Raw genomic sequence first — 18772 nt, forward strand, 5'->3', positions numbered from 1 at the left:
CCCACCCATCCAAAGGGTCAGAGTTTGAAAAGCCTATGCTGTTCCTTCAGACCTGGGAGCCCTTGGCAGGCTGTGCTGCCTGGCCTCCACCCTATGCAGTGAGGAGCCCAGGGGGACACAGGCTTCTCCTTAGCCAGGAGTCTGTGGCACTGAACCATAGGCCTACTCTTCTACCCCTGCACGTTTCTGGGGCTGCGCAGCTTCCAGCCTTCTCCTCCCATGACAAACAGGCTGTCCCAGAGGCTGACCCTGCCTGCTCAGGCTGGCCCCGAGCCTCAGAGCACGGTCCCTCGGAAGTTTGTTTCTGCTTGGAATACACCCTATTGACACGTTGATGCTGGGTCCAGAGGCTCGCCTTAGATGGGAGGGGCCCTCCCTTGCCTGGAAATGGTTTGGTTCTGTCTTATTGCTGCGAGGCCCTGCAACTAGTGCCATGCGTGGGGCACATGGTGCCTCTGGGAGAGGGGCCACTATGCTGTTTAGCTGAGAATAGGTTAGTCTGAGAAACACGGTCTAGACTCTTTTGCAATGACCTGTGCCAGGCTCACCTGCTGAGCTGACTGCTGCCAAGGGGCATGTGCTGAGTTCTGTGGGGAAGGCACACCTCATCCAGATCCTCTGCAAAGGCTGTAGTTCCTTCAGGAAACGTACCAGCATCCTCAGCAGACCAGGAAAGGCAGCGGTCCCACCGTAGCCATCCCACATCACCTCCATTTTGCTCATAAACGGTAACTCAATCTTCTCCTAATGTACTAAGGAGTTAGAATGCCCCAAATATAATTAAAAGTTAAGTTATGCTCATCTAAACAATGAATAAAATATGTTTTCCATGCTGCTTCAATGGCATCTGATTCATTTTTCTGCCTAGTAATTGACAAAACTAGTAATTTACCCATCAGTCTTCCAGCTATTATGTAAATTAACTGGGTTCAATTGAAAGCCAAAGAATTGATCTATTATAAGTGGAAGATGTTTAAATACTGTAAGCTAATATCCATGCTGACTTAAATTAGCAGACTCTGAGAGAAGCTCACTACATTTACACGAGCAGCCAGTAATACTGGAGGAAACACAGAAGTCCGTTTTAGAAAGTGAACATCCGTTTTGTAGGCCGCGTCACTCTGGATGCAAAAGAATTTGGAGGCAACTGAGACACTTGTCACTTGGTCTTTATACACTCTTGAGTGTGTCATCAGGTCTCTTAGCAATTTGGTTTTCTTTCCCTACAACAGTGGCAAAATATTGCCAGATAATTATTAGTCATAGGCACTCATAAGGTATTGCTGATGTTGCTGTTCTGAGGGCCCACATTGAGAACCACTGCAGTATTTTGCAAGATAAACTTTAAAACACATGTTTTGGGATGATGACTTCAGTCTTACATTTTTCCTTGACATGCCACATGCAGAAAAATTGTTTTAACTCAACATTGTTTAAATATTGTTTAAAAACAAGTTGGCTGCTACTGCCAATTGGAATTTAGTAAATGAATTCCTATTTGATTTACAATAATTTTTGTTTGACTAGAATTTTCATTTTCATCTGTTTAATAGTGGGGAGTTATATTTCTCGAAGAGCTGCAAAAATATAAAGGATCCCCTAAACAAAAGCCACACATTTTGATATTTGAACCTAAATCAGTGACGACTCTCTTTTTATAAGACTCCAGTGAGTAATTCTTCACAAAAGAAGCATTTGAAGTTGTCCTCAAGGGCATTTTAAACAAGAAAACATTTATTAACTTTTTCTTCTGCAGCACTAGTGACACTGTGACCATCGACGTGAATGAGCTCACAGTGGTTTCTGCTGTGCTGTGAGGACATTTGCTCAAGGGCTGCTGAGCTGTCCTGGGGCGGCGAGCAGGGCTTGTGTGGTGCCTCGGCGCCTTCCCTCACGCTCACACCTGTTCCTTCTGAGCACAGCTGGATCGACTGGAATCTGCTGTGCCAAGATCCATGGAAGCAGCTAGGGAGGTAATCAGCTGCCTGTTCTGTGGACGGAGATTTGCAGGTGGAAAGAATGAAGGAGGAAGTGGAGCCAGGCTCTCTGGGATTTCAGGAAGTCAGGGGCAAGTTCACCAGGCCAAACGTGACTGGTTGGAGATACCAGCTGCAAAGGTTCCATGGCACTGAGGTCTGAATCCATCAGTCCTCTTGCCGCCAATCGTGTCTCTACAAAGACCTTTGCCAGGTGCCAACGCTGAGTTCTGCACAAAATGGCCGCCAAAGTCCTCAAGTGGCACCAACAGTAGGAATTCTGGGTAATTGGCCAGCTCTGGCCAGACCCCCAGAGCTCGCCTGCTTCTTTGGCCTCATTCTTTGCTCGTCTAGGGTAGGACTTCTGAAAACCCCTATGGTTTGGCTGACTCAAGTTATTGTTCCTCCATTCTTCCTGGCTTTATGAGGTCTCCACTGACCTCTTGGCTTTGAGAGTTGAAAGGGTATAAGGAGATCATCTCTGGTCAACTTCCCACCCAACGATCCACTCTCCTTGAAGCTGCTTAGTTAGGTGACAGTCTGGTTTCGGCTTACCCAGCACCTGGGACTGGAGCTCATCCCTGCCCAGCAGACCACTCCACTGGAACGGAGTGTTCTTCACATATGGTGGCCTCTAGGCACTTCCATTTGTTCTTCCTACTGCTTCTGGAGGTTCACAGAATAAATATAGTCTTGTTCACATGAGGATGCGGTGCCTGATCCAGTGCCCTTCCCAAGATTTCTCTTCTCTAGATGATTTATTCAGTTTGTCCCTCATATGGGCAGGAGTTCAGACCCCTCACCATCCTGGTTGCCCTGTCCCTGACATGCTGAAAATAGGGTGCCTTGAGGGGACCATCATTCTCCAGTTGTGACCTGGTCTGACCATGGCAGTGCTCAGTGGGCGTCCCCTCTCTTGTTCTAATTTCTACGCATCTCAGTACAACCCAGGGTCCTCAGCAGATTTCGGGCAACCACATTTCACTGTTAGTCTATATTGAGCTTTCCAGTAATGCAAACTTTAACTGTGTCTCATTCAACCTATTCTTAAATCTAGGTCTCTCCATTCTGTGAAATCAAGTGATTTTTTGAACCAAAGGGAGGACTTTATATTTTATTTTAATATTTTAATTATTTTAATTAATATTTTAATATTTTAAAATTTCATGGGAAATTTTAATTTCCCATGAAACCACCCTGTCAAGATTATTTTGAATCTCAATGCTCTTTTCTACCTTTGCTGTTCCTCCCAGCTCCGTGAATTCACTACGTGTGATTTTGGATTTTTAATGTCATCAAAAACAATACACAGTAGCCTAATGATTAAGAGAGTGGATTCTGAGGTCGATTGTTGAGTTTTGGGTCTTGGCCCTAGCACTTACTAGCTTTATGTGATCTCAAGCAAGTCACTTAACCTCTCTGTGCCTCAGTTTCCTTATCTGGAAAGTGGGGCAAATAATCATTCCTAAATTGTTTCAGTCATCTATTGGTGCATAACAAACCACTCCAAAACTTAGTGCTTAAAAAACAGTGATTTTTTTTTCATTATTCCTCATGATTCTGTGGCCCAGGAATTCAGGTAGGGCTCAGCTGACAGTTCTTCTGCTCCACCTGGCACGGTCCAGAGTCACTCACTCGGCTACATTCAGCTGGTGGTTGGAATGAGCTAGAAGGTCCAAGATGGCCTCACGCATCTGCCTGGGCCAGGTGGTCTCCCTCCTCCACATGCTTCCTCATCATTCTGTGGTCCACTCAGGCATCCTTACAGCATGGCGGCAGCTTCCCGCAGCAAAAGCAGAAAAAAGCTTGGCATCTCAAGGGCTGAACCTAGAACCTGCACATCATCACTTCTGCCTCATTCTATTGGTTAAATAGTCACAAGGGCAGCTCAGGTGCAGAGGAGGGGAAATAGACTCCATTTCTTGTTGGGAGGTGGGGCATGCATGTAGGGAGGGGAGGAATGGGTGGCGGCCATCCTTGGAGACTATCTACCACATATCTTGTAGAGTTGCTGTGAGAATTAAAGCAAGGTAATACATGCCAAGCACTTAGAACCATGCCTGGTCCACAATGCATGTGTGTTAGCTTTATTTAGAGTCAAACCCATGAAGGAAGGCAGAGCCAAGATCAGGGCCGTACTGCATGCCACTGGACTCCTCTTGTTTGATTGAGTTGGACAATTTGCTAATCTTCGCTGGGTACAGTTCCACCCAGGGGAGAAGCCCACCACTAGGGTATTTCCTATATATTGAATCCTACTCTTACGGCAGCCCTATGAGGTAGGTGTGGTTATTTTCGTCTCACAAAGAGGAAACTGAGGCTCAGAGAGAGAAATACCTTCTCTAGTTACTAGCTGGTAAGCAGTGAAGCCAAAATCTGGAAATCTGTCATTCTTTTCTATCATGCAGGATTCCGTAAAACAATTTGCTGAGGCCAGACACCGGGTGTCCACGGCAGTCCTGACACCCACTGGCCTGGACTCCTAATTGAAAAAGGCAATGCAGACCATGCTCAGGGCAGCTCACAGGGAGCCTGTCGGTTCGGGCGATCCCTGCTTTCTGGATCTGTCACCTGCTTTTCACATTTCATTTTAGAAGCCTTCCTACGCTTCTTGGAGGTCTTCCATTTTAGATCCCATTCTGAGGATTATATGAATCTTGACTGAGTGTTTAGGCAGCATTGACAACAGCACCGCCAACAACTTTCATTTGTCGAAACCTTCGTGCAGCCGGAGCCCCAGAACACCACACCAAAAGTGGAGCAAGAGGGGCTTCAACGATCTGCTCGTAGGTGGTACACATGGGATTTGAACTCAGATTCTCTGATTCCAAATATTCTTTTCTTTCCATTATAATATGAAAGCTTCCATTCCACCTTTCTGAACATCACTTTCTCCATCTGTACAGTGGAAATTAATTGTATCTGCCCTTGTAAGTTTACTGTGAGGCTCAAAGGAAACTGTGAATGTTTATTCAACAAGTATTTATTGGGTTTCTTCTATGTGTCGGACACTGCTCTGGACACTGAGGACACAGAGGTAAATAAAACAGACAAAATCCCGACCTTGGTGAGCTTACAATTCTAATAGTGGCAGGCAGTCCAATAAACTCCTTGCCAACCATCAGGCACTTTATAAAGACAACGAAATATTTCCCACCCAGGGTCTGACATAAGGCTGGGTCAGAGCGTTCCTTCGTTCATTTAATTTATTTATTTCTTCATTCACTCATTCATTCAATTATTCATGTAAGCATCAAAAATTACTGAGCATTAATGACGTGTCAGGCACTGTGCTGGGTGGGGGGAAAGAGAAGCGATGAGACAGACTGAGGCCCTGCTTGAATGAAGTCTACAGTCTAGGACAAAGAACAGGCATTAAAGGAAGGAAGCGCTATAAAATAACAGTAAGAATATCAACAACAGCAGTAATAATAATGATGATGATGACCTCTTGGCTGGTCTGAGTAACAGTTTACAACTTATGAAGGATGCTCAGTTACCGTTTGCTAAATCAACTCCAGCTGAGTGGGATTTATGAGGTCTAGGTATGAAAGAATGTCTGACACGTAGGCTGCCTTGTGACTTCCTGTGAGCCTGGGATGGGCTCTGACCAGCCCGACAGCATCTTAATTGTGCCCCAGACAGTGCTGAGATAAGGTGGGCAGAGTCTCACACAGCCAAGGTCGCGAGGTTCTGCAGGCAGACACGAAGCAGCACAGCAAAGGGCTGCTTCCCAGCCGCATCCCTGCACTCTGCCAGACTTCAGGCGCTGGGGGAGCGCGCCCATTAACCTAGGCCTGACGCCAGCCCCCCAGTTCCCTCATCCTAAAAACAGAGACAATCCAGGCACCTTCTTCAGGGGCAAGGACCCAAGGAACCAGCTCTTGACAGCACCGTCTTTTCTTTGATGTACACGTTTGGTAAACAACAGCCAAAGAAAAGGGATGATTGGCTGCAGGCTGGAACGTTTCCTGTGACCTTCAAGCTCCAGGGTCACATGGCCTCTCTCTCCTCCCCTGAGGTTTCCTATTTCTTAAAGATCTCTGGTTTCTGATTGTCCAATATTAATGTTCACTCCTAGAAGTGCATCTGCTTTCCCATCCATCTTGTCCTTCCTCCTCCCAATTCCAAGCTTTTACTCTAAATTAAATCAAACTTGAAATCAATCTTCTCTCCCACTGCCAAGCTTCCCATCACTTCTCCTCCTGGAAAAAAACAAAACAAAACCCAGCCTGACCTCAAAGTGATTTTCAAATCGCCTCTGCTAGAAGCCACAGCTGCATCAGCCACAGGGGCGCAGATCTGAGACTGCAGGCGTCACCTCTCCCGCTTTTTCCTCTGCTGCTCCCAAGGCTCCCACCTCCTTGCTCCAGCCTGTGGAGATTTTCTAGGCTACAAGGGATGTTAGGACCACAGCCCCCCTCTGAATAGTCTTTCTGCCTCCAGCCTGGCCCCCTCCCAACCCCTGCCTGTACTGTTGCAGGAAGACTTCCCTCTTGCAGTTTTTAAGACCAAGTCTGAGCCCCAAACCTTCACAGCCCCCCAACACTGCCGACAGAATGAGGACCCAGCTCCTGGGTGGGGCACCCAAGCCCCTCCACGTCCAGCTTCTGGCCACGTCTGCAGTTTGTGTTCCTGCCTATACGATGTGCCCCACACTTATACTTCGGAGACTCTGGGCTCCTCCTCGGGTGGGAGCTGCCAGACACAGAGGTCCCCCCAAAGTTTATTTTAAACATATTTTCTGAGCACCTCCAGTGTGCCACGGCCAGCTCTGCAGCTGCCGCTGGGCTCGGTGGCTGGCTCTGTCTAGAAGAGGGAGCCCTTTGTCTGACCCCTCACCTGATCCCCTTTCTGGTTACCTGAAGAACTCTCTAGAACTGTATCCATGTCGCTTTCCTCTTTTGGTTTTAGTTTTTCTTTTCTTGTTTAAATTAAAAAGATTTTAAAATATGGACTTAAACGAATATAGTCTCACTGTGAGAAATTAAAAGGATACAGATAAATCTCAAGTTTTCTGATCACCACCTCACTCTCCATGCCCCTCACAGCCCTACCCTACAGATCTGAATTGTAGTAGACATATTCTGAAAATTCCAGAAATAAATTATTTCAGTTTTATTTCACTTATTTTTTAGTGACAAATTTTTTTATTTTTCATTTATTTATTTATTTATTTTGGTGAGGAGGACTGTCACTGAGCTAACATCCGTGCCCATCTTCCTCTGTTTTGTATGTAGGACGCCGCCACAGCACGGCTTGATGAGTGGTGCGTATGTCTGTGCCCAGGATCCAAACCCGCAAACCCCGGGCTGCCGAAGCTGAGTGCATGAACCTAATCACTACCCCACTGGGCCACCCCTCGTTTATTTTTTAAAAGTTATACCTCAGCAGAGTTTAAAGAATCGAATAGTTCTACAAGGCAGCAATTCTTCCTCTTCAACCATCGCCCGAATCTCAGTCACCACTTTCAGCTCTTATAGATGAGGTTTTTTTTTTTTTTTTTGGTTCTTATGTTTATTTCTAAATAATAATGCTTATATTACTATGTCTTGATTTAAAATTTGAGGCATCATCTAAGGCATTCCCGGCATGGAAGGCCGAGATTTTGGGCCGTGTGCCCCTCCCCCACTCCTTATGTGCCTTCCTGAACCTCCGTGGCGACCATGGTAACTCTGGTTATATCAGTCAGGACTCAGTGTCTTTACTCCCATTCTGGGAAATTTAATGTAATTGAAGCATTTCTCTAAGGATTCCTTTCTTCTCTCTTTCTAGATTACCACTTCCTAGAACTTACCGCTTTCTAGGACTCCTTCTATTCAGACGTTGGGTTGTCTCTCCTCTTTCACACTCTGTTGCTCTTCTCTTCTTTCTGGGAGATTGTGTCAAGGTCTTCCTCCAACCCTTCCTTTGAGGTTTTGTTTCTGATATCTTATTTCTGAATTCTGGGAGAGTGTTTGTTCTCTGACTGCCCATTTTATAGTCTCTCTGAGGATGCTAAAGGTTGTTTTACGTAAAAGATTTCTTCCCCCTGCATAGATTGGTTGCCTCCAACGTGCTTGTTTTTCTTTCCTGTGATTGCATCTGTCCTTCCTTGATGTCTAATGACCCAGAGCTCTTTGCTCCTACCTAGCGGTGCTCTCAGCAGCTGACTGGAAGTTGTATGAGGGAGGCGGGGAACCGTTCACATGGCAGACAAGAGAGAGCGATCTGCCTGGGCTGTTTCCCTGGGGAAACCCTGCTCTCAGTACTTCTTCTTCTTGGCCTGTCAGAGTCTCCAATGAGAATTCTTCATTTCCTTCCTGAGGGCTATTCCTGGCTGTAGGGGCCTGGGAGCCAAATGTGCGATGAAGATGGGAAGGGCCAAGTAACTGGCCTGCAAATCAACTTCTGTCTAACCCTCCTGTTCTCAGTGTGGTCCTCCCACCAACGACTGGGCCAGGTCCTCACTATGAAGTGCCTCTCTCTCAACCTTCCCAGAGAATAAACTCCAGTGTTCGCCCGAGGTGGGGAGGGCAGTCATGGCTCTGCATTAGGTTGTTCAGGAGATCTGGGATCTAATTGCTCTTTAGTAACTGATTTCGCACCAGTTCTCCTGTTTTTAGTTCCTCTTTTGCCCTCATTTCCGGAGATATGTGGTCTCGCCAGTTCCCGAGTCTTTGGTGGGGGTGACAGGGTACTGCTTTGCAAACCAGGCAGATTTTTGTGCTCTCCCTGGTGCTGGCTTGGAATTCTGCTCTCTCGGGTCTGCTAAGTCAGCTGCCTCTATCGCCCATCTGCTTTCAGGCATCCGAACGCTGCCGCTGCCGTCTCCCTCCCGTCCTTTCCATCTACGTGCGTTTACACCTTCCAAAGCACGCCTTCAGTGCTCTTTACTGGAGCTTTGGGGTTTTTAAATGTCATCTTTAACTAGCAGTTAGAATTTAAGTTTAGATTTTCTTATTAATTTGGGAGGTATTATGAAGTGTGAGTATTTTATTTCCGCATGTGTAGATCTCTCTCGCATACACACCCTCATTCACTATCATTTTGTCCTTAATTTCTAAGTTTTATTTTCTTTGTGCTATTGTCAATGAATGTGTCTCTATGATTTAATTTTTTGAAAAAAGTGACAAACAATGAGTATTGTTTGTTTTTTTTGTTTATGTCTCCTTCAGAGCTATGTCATTCAGAACATAAAAGTTCACAGCTCCTCTATTTTCTTGGTGGGATGTTATTTATATTATTGTGAAATATTTCTCTTTGTTCCCTTTTACTCTTATCACCTTGAATTCTATTTTATTTGATTTTGATGTGGCTAAATCTGCTTTCTTTTTGCTCACATTTGCTGGCTTATCTTATTTCCATTGTTTTGTTTTTCAACCTTTTTGTTTATTGCTCTCTTTTTTAAAGCCAATCTTCCACTTTCCATCATCTAACAGACAGACGAATCTGACCTACTCACATTTATTATGACAACTGAAATGTTTGCACCTATTCTTTGCCATCTTATTTATTTCTAGTTTTCTATTACCTTTCTTTCTTGTTTTTTTCCCCTTTTCCCTCATTTTCTGCCTATTTGTTGAACTGATTACATTTACTTTGTTACATTTTTTCCCTCTCATGTCTTGGAAGTTATACTTTCCATTTCTGTTCTATTCTGCTTCTATTCAAAGCCAGGAAACCCACAAGCAAAGGACCAGGATAACTAGACTGAAAGTGAGTCCTCAAACAGCGGAAATGACCAGGCTGATTGACAAAGGATGTGGCAGGAGTTTTCATGGTTCAAGAAACATTTCAAGCAGAAGCTAAAACATTAGGATGAAAAAACCTGGAATCTTCTATTAGTGAAACTGTAGGGCCTGTCTGCTGGAAACTACCAGGGACTTGTATTGGGGAAAGCTGGAGGGACAGGGGCACACTTTTGGGTTCTGTTTTAAAGTGCCTTTGCCTAGTCTTTCCATCTGAGCTTGAGCAAGCCACTTCCTCTTCCTCCGTCTTCCACCAATCTTCCCCATCTCTAGGCTCTCTGTCCTCTGCTGACCTTCTTGCACGTGTGAAGGGGAGAGGGGAAGAGATAGGGCTCCAGAGAGAGAACAAGAATGTGGGTTGAGAGTGATCCTCATCAAGCGTTATGTGCTCTGGGCAGCATCAAGGGGAGCTGGACATCCCTCCTCTCGACAGTTACGTCCCCTAGACAGATGATAGGCCACCTGTCAGGAGGGTGCTCGCTGCCTGGGCACTTCTGTCACTGTAAACCGTCAGCAGGGCGCATGTCTCCAGGAACCAGATATTGAGAATTAGTCCATTACATGTAGTTCGTGCAATTAAGTGGAAATGTGTGGGCTATTTTGCTGGCAAGCATGCAGGTTTGAGATCATACTGTATAAGCTAACTGAGTCAAATCTGACCAATTGCCTTCTTGAGATTGGGAACCTGTGCAATGCGGCCGCCAGAGCAGTTAGGCTTCGTTGGGGAGGGAGAATTATGGCAAGGAACAATGTCCCAGGAGGATTTGGGAGTGTCAGCCAGGCTCAGAGAGGCTGAAAGAGGAGCCCTGGATGTGATGCTGGCATCTCTTGGGAGATGCTGGCTCCTTTCTGGGATCCAATGGCTCCCTAGCAATGAAAGCCCTGATTTAGTTTGGGTTGGGCCTGAGGGCTCCTCCTATGTCCTGGCTGGTGACTGGGTATGTTAATGCCTCCATTTTATTAGCTGTTTCCACTAGAAGCCATTGAAGTCTGGAAACAGTGGCAGGCAAGGAAGAGGAATGTCTGGTTCAGGAAATCGGGGAGATGGAGGTTCCTTATGGAGTTGCAGCTGGTGGCTGACGACCACCCAGGGCTTGCCACGAGGAATATGTGGGGAAGCCTGCGGCAGGGGTCCACACATAGCCTAGGTGACCTTGATGTGTTACTTTAGTCCACTGGGCTCACCTAGCATCATGATGCAGTTCTCCCAGGAGATGGTGGTGTGGGCTGGGCCTGGGGGAGGGGGGTGGTCGTGACAGTAGGGGCTACAGGCAGGACTCTGAGTGGCTGAGGACCCTGGCAACTCTGGTCACAGTCATCAGAGTGACATGTCACCAAAAGGTCAGCCAGGAAAGAAGTGGGCAAGCCAGAGGTGTGGTGCCCGATCTGGGCAGCAGGCTCAGGGGCAAGGCCGGGAGAGGGGGGAGCAAGGCAAAAACAAGGCGGAGGGAGTGTGAGGGTACCTGGACTTCAGTGCCCCCTGTGCTAGGATTTGCATTCAGTCATGTACATGTCTACATTAATCCTTAGCACGTCTCTGTGACATAGGTAATGATGTCTCCTTTTGAGCAATAATAAAACTGAAAGAAAAAAAATTTAAGTGACTTGTCCCAAGTCATACAGCTGGCATGCTAGACCTAAATCAGATCAAATTCAGATCTGTTTAACTCCAACGTTCCTATATGTTGCACCCAACCTCTCTGGGGGCTGTTTTCTTTCCTTATAAAACCAGGGAGGCTGGATAAGACCCGGGTTCCCCAAACTTTGGTTTAGATCCACCTTCAGGATTTTTGTCACACCCACTTCCCATCTGTACTATTATTTATGTAAAAGTTTTCCTTAAGTGGTCTCACGTGTTATGTATTTTTTTTGTTGTGGTAAAATATACATAACATAATTTACCATTTTAACCACTTTTAAGTGTATAGTTCAGTGGCATTAAGTCCAGTCACGTCGCGGTGCAACACTTCTTGTTTTTAGCTTAGATATGTTTTAGAAAGGAAAACGTGATATCATGAATGGAAACCAGTATTACTCTCCGTAAACAGAAGTTAACCATCAGAATAAACACAGTGAAGGCAGAAAGTTATTAAGTTGCAGCCAGTTACTGTGCCACTGAAGTCTCTGAGCTGAGGCCTGCTCCTTCCCACCCCAGAGCTCCATTTTTTCTTAAGGGAGGATCCCAAGTGTTGGAGAAGTATTGAAGATATGACATGTCCTCCTTGATATACTCAGAAGAATTGAAAGAGGGGTGAAACAGTCATTATCTCACCGTGATGTCGATGTGACCCTGTGCTGTGCCCAGGTACCTCCTCACCCCGGCCCATCGCTGAGCACCCTCGCTGCCACCCAGGCCCCTGAGCACACTGGAGGAACTGCTGAGACGTGCACAGCTCCTGCCTGCCAAGCGAGACTCTGTGACTTCTGACCTCCAACAAGGGGATCTCCCTTTTCTTTCCAACTTGGAGCAATGACCAGGAGCACATCCTTTGGGACAAGTCCTTTAAGTTCCTTTCCCCATTTTTCCCAAGAGAAATGAGGGGATCTCCCAGATGTCCTTTCTCTCTCTGAATCCCACAACAAGGATTGGATTGCCCAAGCCCTGCAAGCCCAGCTGCCTTGCACGGCAGCACACGGGCCACTTCATTATTACGTTTGCACGGTCCAACCGTGACCAGGCCACACCACCGTGGGATGAGGCCACTAGTCGCTCTGAGTGAGTGAACTTAGTGCAATTTGGATAGAAAGGCAGATGTGGTAAGCACCCCGGGTGTATCTCGCAGCGTTGGTGGGAAACAGAAGCAGCCAATGAGAGGCAGAGGCAGCCAATGAGAGGCAGAGGCATCCAACACAAGGGTTTCACAAGGACCAGATTGCAGTTTGAGGTTAGATTTGTCTGGCTACCATTTCCCTGGACAGGGGAAGTAATGCAATGTGTGCACTTGTGTCCTCCTTAGAAGCACTAAGAGGCTGAAAAGAACTTAGGGAAGAGTTGTTTCCTTAAGCTGTGCAGAGACGCTCTCTATCAACACTGTAAGGAAACATTTTCAGTACTGAGGCCGTGGATGCGCTTCAGTAAAACAAGCTGTGATACCAGGAACACGGGGGCTAAAAATCACTTTGGAAATCCCAGTGAAATGGCACACTGAGTGGAGCCAGTGGCTTGGGTGCTTGAGGGGTGGAGGACCTGACAGGAGGGTCTCTCTGCCTTCCCCCCCTCTCCCGGGCAGAGGTAACCCTCCCTTGGAGCCCCCCCATGATGCCCACTGGACACAGGACATGTGCTTCTCACCTGGGGCTTGGTCTCGTCTTTGTCCTTGTAGTAGAAGAGCTGGTCCCCGCGCAGCACGAACCAGCGCTTCTGCCAGTTCTTCATGATGCTCCTCTGCTTCTTCAGCCAGCCCGCCTTCAGCACGGGGCCCAGCCTGTGGGGGCAAGGCGGCCGTCCAGGGATCCGGCTCTGCTCCCCCATCACCAGGCTTTTGGAGCGGGCTGGAAGCCAAGAACACACACAGTGAGTGTGAAGGATGGCGTGCCTGTTGTCAGTCCTTGCCCCATCCTGGCATCCCAGCTGCCCTGCCACCAGGGCATGGGAGCTTAGTTCAGCAGGGCATGATCATGCTCAGCCTACTTCCCCCACGGGCTGGAAGGGGCATGGGCTGGAGCAACTCAGCAGCAGCAGCCCAAAGTTATCCACCTGATGTAGGTACACAGCCTGCCTGCCTGCTGAGTTTCTGCTGTGTCTCTGGGGTCCTAGGTTCTCCATTTCCCCAGGTTTATTCATCCACCCATGCATCTGTCCATGGATCCATCCATCCTTCCACTTGTTCAATGGTTCATTTATTTATTCATTCAGCAACTATTTATTGGGTACTTACTATATGCCAGTCGTTGTTCTAGGTGCCGGGGATAAAGCAGTGAAACAAAAAACATAAAAATCTGGATTCTGCTGGAGCTCATGTTCTAGCAGCATTCCTGTTATTCAGGCCCTGAGGGAGCTGGCCCCATCCAGAGCCTCTCCGTGGTTTCTGCATGGCACCCCTCCTCTGGAGGCATCAGACCTGAGCACATTGCCCAGACCCCCCAAAGCCACCTGCTGCTTCCCTGGGACCATCCTGGCAGGGTGAGCCTGGACCGCTGGGCGTCTGCTGCAACTCTTTGTTGTGACCTGTCGATGGCTCATTGGCAGGGCAAAGGGGCTGTCTTTCCTGCCTCTGAGATCCCGTGAGCCCTTCTGTCCCTGCGGGCCCCTTCTTCTCCCCAGCTGACACCACTGACCAGCGCTCGGCCAGGGTTGGTACGGCCCTTCACTGTGGTGACTGAGTTCTTGTTCCCTCCTGGCCCTCCCAGCCTTTCCCCTCCCTCCCTCTCCTCCGTCCCAGGGGGAGCTCCTCTCCTCTCTCTGGGCAGTATCAGGGATATTGCTGCAGTGGTCACTAGGAGGGCCATCATGGACTTGGGAGCAACAATTCTGAGTCCTAATGTAACCACATTTGTCAATCTCAGACCACGGATCCTAACTTCTGATCGGAACACATGGTCCCTGCAACCCACAGTTGTTGCATTGTACCAGTGATTCTGTGTGTGCGTGTGTGTGTGTGAGCTCCTCCTGTTACACTGGTGACTGCAGTTCCCTAAGCCTGGCCTACACTCTGTCCATGCTGTCCCACTAACCTGGATCTTCCTTCCGTCCCTTTCCCACTCAACCCCTGGCTTTGGCTGCATGGTGAGCTTCTATTCATCCTTCAAGATCCAACTCCGCAGAACCTTCCTTCTAAATCTCCTGCAGCCATTCCAACCCCTACCAGGACATGTGTCTGTAGCTGGCAATTACCTGTGTGGTTGCCTTTCAGTCCCTCTAGACTGAGGGGTAGGGATGGGAGGACAGGATGACTTATCCAGTTCTAACTGTGTGGCCCTCAGCAGCGTGCCAGGCAGGCGATGGATGTAAGTCATTATTGCCACATTTCACAGGCTACTTAGGCTTGCCCTTATTGCTAGACATGTCTGTGTATTAACATGACATTGAATGTAACATGACTCTTGGCTGGTATCCAAGGAGACCCCGTGGCCTGGTGGTTCCCAGTTTTGCCTCCAGCGTTATATGGCCTGGTATATAATCCTGAATCTATCACTTTTACAACAGCAAAAAATAACAAGGCCATCCTGTGGGCCCTGCTCTATAAGGGGTCAGCTCACTGATGGCAGGAGGATTAAGGGGGGGCATCGTCTCTTCTCTCCAGCACTCTGACCAGCCGTGACGGCTCCATGGGTACCGTCAGCCTCGCACGTCAGCCCATGTAGGTCCTTGTCCGCCCCGCCTGGACTCCCTGTTGCCATCCCTCGGCTGTGGTGAGGCCGGTGTTGAATGTTCCAGCCTTGTCTTGGCTGTGCTTTGGCCCAGAGAGGAAGTGGGATGTTTCCAGGCCCTCCCCAGCGCACGGAAGGGGGATCGGCAATCCCTGAAGGCAGCGGGTTTTTTTCTAGAGACTGAAGAGAAGGCAAATCAGAGGAGTCAAGTCTGGGTGGCACGGCCCAGCTCCTCTTCCAGGAAAGTGGCCTGCCTCTGAAGCCCCGCAGAGCCCAGCACCCGAGGCTGAGCATCACTTGTTCTTGCTCTTACCAGCCGATCTACATCTTTGCTCCCCATCTTTCTGCTGGTCCTGGTCCCCATGCATATTGATGTGGACCAGATGAAAGTGTACTTCTCTTCTCTATTTCTATGGCTCTTTACTCTCCCTGTGAATTACCTAAAGATTCCCTCATTGCTGGGTGCTTGGATTCCTTCCAACGTCAGTTATTTAACTGGAGAGGCAAGGGGGTCCAGTTGAAGAAATGCAGACTTGGGCTCAGGTCATTGCCAGCTCTGTGAACTCTCTGTGCCTCAGTCTGCTGATCAGCAAGCTGGGCCCACGTGGGATGACAGTACCAAACCCAGCCAGGCTACTTGGAGAAGGAGAGATGGCCACGCCTGGCAGAGTGCTTGGCACCTACAAGGTGCCCAGTAACTGTTACCATGGCAACAATGATTATGATAATGGAAATGCAGTGGACGTCTCCATGCAGATCTATTTCCTGAAGACTGCTTCCTAGGTGAGCTCACGGGGCAGAAGGCACGGACCTTCCTATGGCCTTTAGCTCCTTAGGTGTTCCTTCTAAAAATGGTGTGTGGATATATTACACCACAAAATTACACTAGGGGCCACTGTCTTCATAGCCAACAACATGAACTATCATAATCTGAATATTCCTACTCCATAATTTAGTAGGTATAAAATGATAGCTATTGTCTTAGCTCACCGTGTTTTTGGATTACTTACCAGGGAACATCTTTGCATGGGCTTCTATTAACAGTATGAAGCATCTGCTTGCTCCCTTTGTCCACTTAACTGACTGCCCCTGGTGGGAAAGGCTGGCTAGGAGCAGGACAGGGGGAAGTGGCTGGGGTCCCTGCAGGTCCATGGGTCACTTGAGTCCTCTTCCCTTTCTCCCATGAGCCTCAGCCCTTCCCTAGAAATCTTCCTGCAGCCCTGGAAAGGCTGCCTTTTCATCTCCAGGTGCCCATGGCCCTACTGCTCTGCAACCTCAACAGCCTGCCATGAAGGGGTAAATGCCCTGCCTGGGGGAGGCTGGGCTGAGCCACTGGCAGGCAGGTGGGGGCTCTGCCCAATGTGGTGCAAAGGCATCAGGAGGGGCCTTGCCACTTCTAGGAGCTTCTCTGTCTCTCCTCCCATCTCAAGCTGTCGAGGGGCTGGAGCAGGGCTGGATTAACAGACACTCACTGATCCTCATCCAGGGTCTGGGGCTGTGTTGGGCCCTGGGGACATGGAGATGAGGGTTACCATGACCCCAGTATTCTGGGGGAGTCTGACGGAGGACTGAGGAGGGAGAGGGGACAGGTGTGTCCCCTTGGTTCAGTAACCAAGTTTTCTTGTCTGGGTCTCAGTTTTCCCATCTCTAAAATTCCTTTAATGGGTCAAGAATCGAGAGTAAAATTAAGTCACCAGGGCCTAGGCTTTTGTTTTTTAATTACCTGAGATTTCTAACATGAGCCTTGGCAGGAGCTGGGCCCCAGTGGGTGACGAATCTCTGGAGTCAGTGGACTGGCTCAGGCCTCCACTGTTTATTCTCATCTTCTCAGGGAATCTGCAAGAGCTGCTTGGAACCACCCATCTTTCCACAGACCCTCTTCAGCTTCATGGAATGTTCTAGCACCACATCCCTGGTTCTGTCTCTTGTCTTCTATTACAACAGGGCCTGAAGCTGTCTCATTTGACAAGATCATAGCGCTGCTAGGACCGGGGCTGCGCCTGCCCTTCCTTCCATATCCCTTGCAGCATCCTGTGCAGGGCCAGGATACAGTAGGGCCTTGACAAAAACTCGGTGACTCATTAGTGCATCTTGACACTGATGAGTGCAGGGCCCTTGGCTCTGCGCTGGGCGATGTCTGCAGAGGTGCTCTCTGTCCAGGCACTGTCCGAGGGCAGCATAGGACCCCGGACGCTGAGCCTAGCAGAGAGCAGACGCCCAGCACACTTGTGCAATAAACAGATAACCACGGTGGTGATGGGCCCAGAGTTCCCTCACTGTGGCAAGGCAAAGAAACGGGCATTTTCTGCCCTGATCCCCAAGCCCTGGAGACCGCCCTCCTGAGGGCTGCAGGTATGGAGGGAGCAGGCAAGGGGGAGCCTCATTCACCAGGGCAAGGAGGCTGGGCCCGACCTGGGGCGGGAAGCTATGGCTGGTCTTAGTCTCAGCAGATGTGAGCATCCCACCTGCCCTGCCCTGGCTCTGCAGAGGAGAGGAAAGGCCAGCTTCTGCTCCCCACAGGTCACCAGGGAGGCACTGCCTGCGGATGCTACTTACGCTGCCAAACCAGCCCAGGTTCTCCCCAGCTGATCAATCACACAGATATTGCTTATAAGGCCAACTGAGTGTCTTGAAAGGAAAATAATCATTGTTATGATTTATTAATATCCGCTGTTCCTGTCCTCAGCACTTCCTTGAATCAACTTTTTCAGTTCTGGAAATATTTAAGCCAAGGTTTCAGGTCAAATAGCTTTGATACTCTAAGCTTCCAGAACTGATGGGAGTCTCTGGAGAGGGCCCAGGAGCAGGCCCAGGGCAGGCTCGTGACCCAGGGAGGAGGAGGGTACCCTTCACCCTCCTCAAAGTCGGGCTCTTCTGCTCAAAAGCACAATCATTCATTCATTCACTCACTCATTCATTCCTGCCTTCCAAACCCACTGCACTGCTCCAGGTACAGTGCAGAACTCTGAGTTGTTCGTGTTCCCCCGGGAGCCCCTATCTGGCAGGAGAAATAAATCACGAAGAGCAACCACACAGAGATGACAGAGCCACAGCCCCGTGGACAAGAAAGGCTGCAGACGCTTACATGAAGGTGCAGACCTTCCTGCTATAGACATCTGCAGAACCCCCTGGAGGAGTGAGCACCCAAGCGGGGCCTTGAAGGGTGACCAGAATTTGGGCCTCTCTCAGGGGAGGTGGGGCTCCGATTTGGGAGGAAAGAACAAGTGTGGCATTCGCTACCTCTCGGCTCAAATCTGTGCACATGCCGGGTGAACGCGGACCTCCTCTCGCTGACAAGCATCTCTTGAGAGGGTGGCCCATACTCCCAGCCTCTCCTCCCTCACTCCCCAGTCCCTGCCAACCCCTTGCATTTGGAGATTTTGTCTTCTCCTGATACCGCTCTGATTAAATCCAATCCAGTCTGGTTCTGGGTCTCGACATCTGAGACCCTTGGTGCGCAGACACTGTTGATCACTCTCCTCTTCCTGAAGCTCTTCCTTCCTCTCGCTCTGCAGAACCCAACAGCCTGTGTCTACACCCAGGTCCCTCACCACCTGCTCAGCCTGTTCTGGCCTCCACTTCCTCTATTGTCCTTGAAAGTCCTGCTGTGACCCAGGGCTGCCCAGTCGCCCTCCATTCCATCCTGAGTCCCAGGTCCTTATTTCTGCCTGATCTTACTCCAGACCTTCAGGCTCACATGCCAAACCATCTGCGGGACATCTCCATAGGATGGTTCATGATCACCCAAGCCCATGC

General features: G+C 48.9%; 1 protein-coding gene across 2 annotated transcripts in view; it reads right to left on the reverse strand.

Moving 5' to 3' along the window:
- ARHGAP22 (Rho GTPase activating protein 22) overlaps positions 1-18772 on the reverse strand; it is a 160959-nt gene that overhangs the window by 121023 nt on the left and 21164 nt on the right. For both annotated transcript variants that reach the window (XM_087431820.1, XM_087431819.1), the window contains exon 2: positions 12999-13198. In XM_087431820.1, the coding sequence (XP_087287946.1) occupies positions 12999-13198 (200 nt within the window). The remainder of the gene's footprint in view (positions 1-12998; positions 13199-18772) is intronic.

This window comes from Ceratotherium simum, chromosome 6 (assembly GCF_057802395.1).
Source record: "Ceratotherium simum simum isolate JZ-2026a chromosome 6, ASM5780239v1, whole genome shotgun sequence".
In the NCBI taxonomy this organism is placed as follows: Eukaryota; Metazoa; Chordata; class Mammalia; order Perissodactyla; family Rhinocerotidae; genus Ceratotherium; species Ceratotherium simum.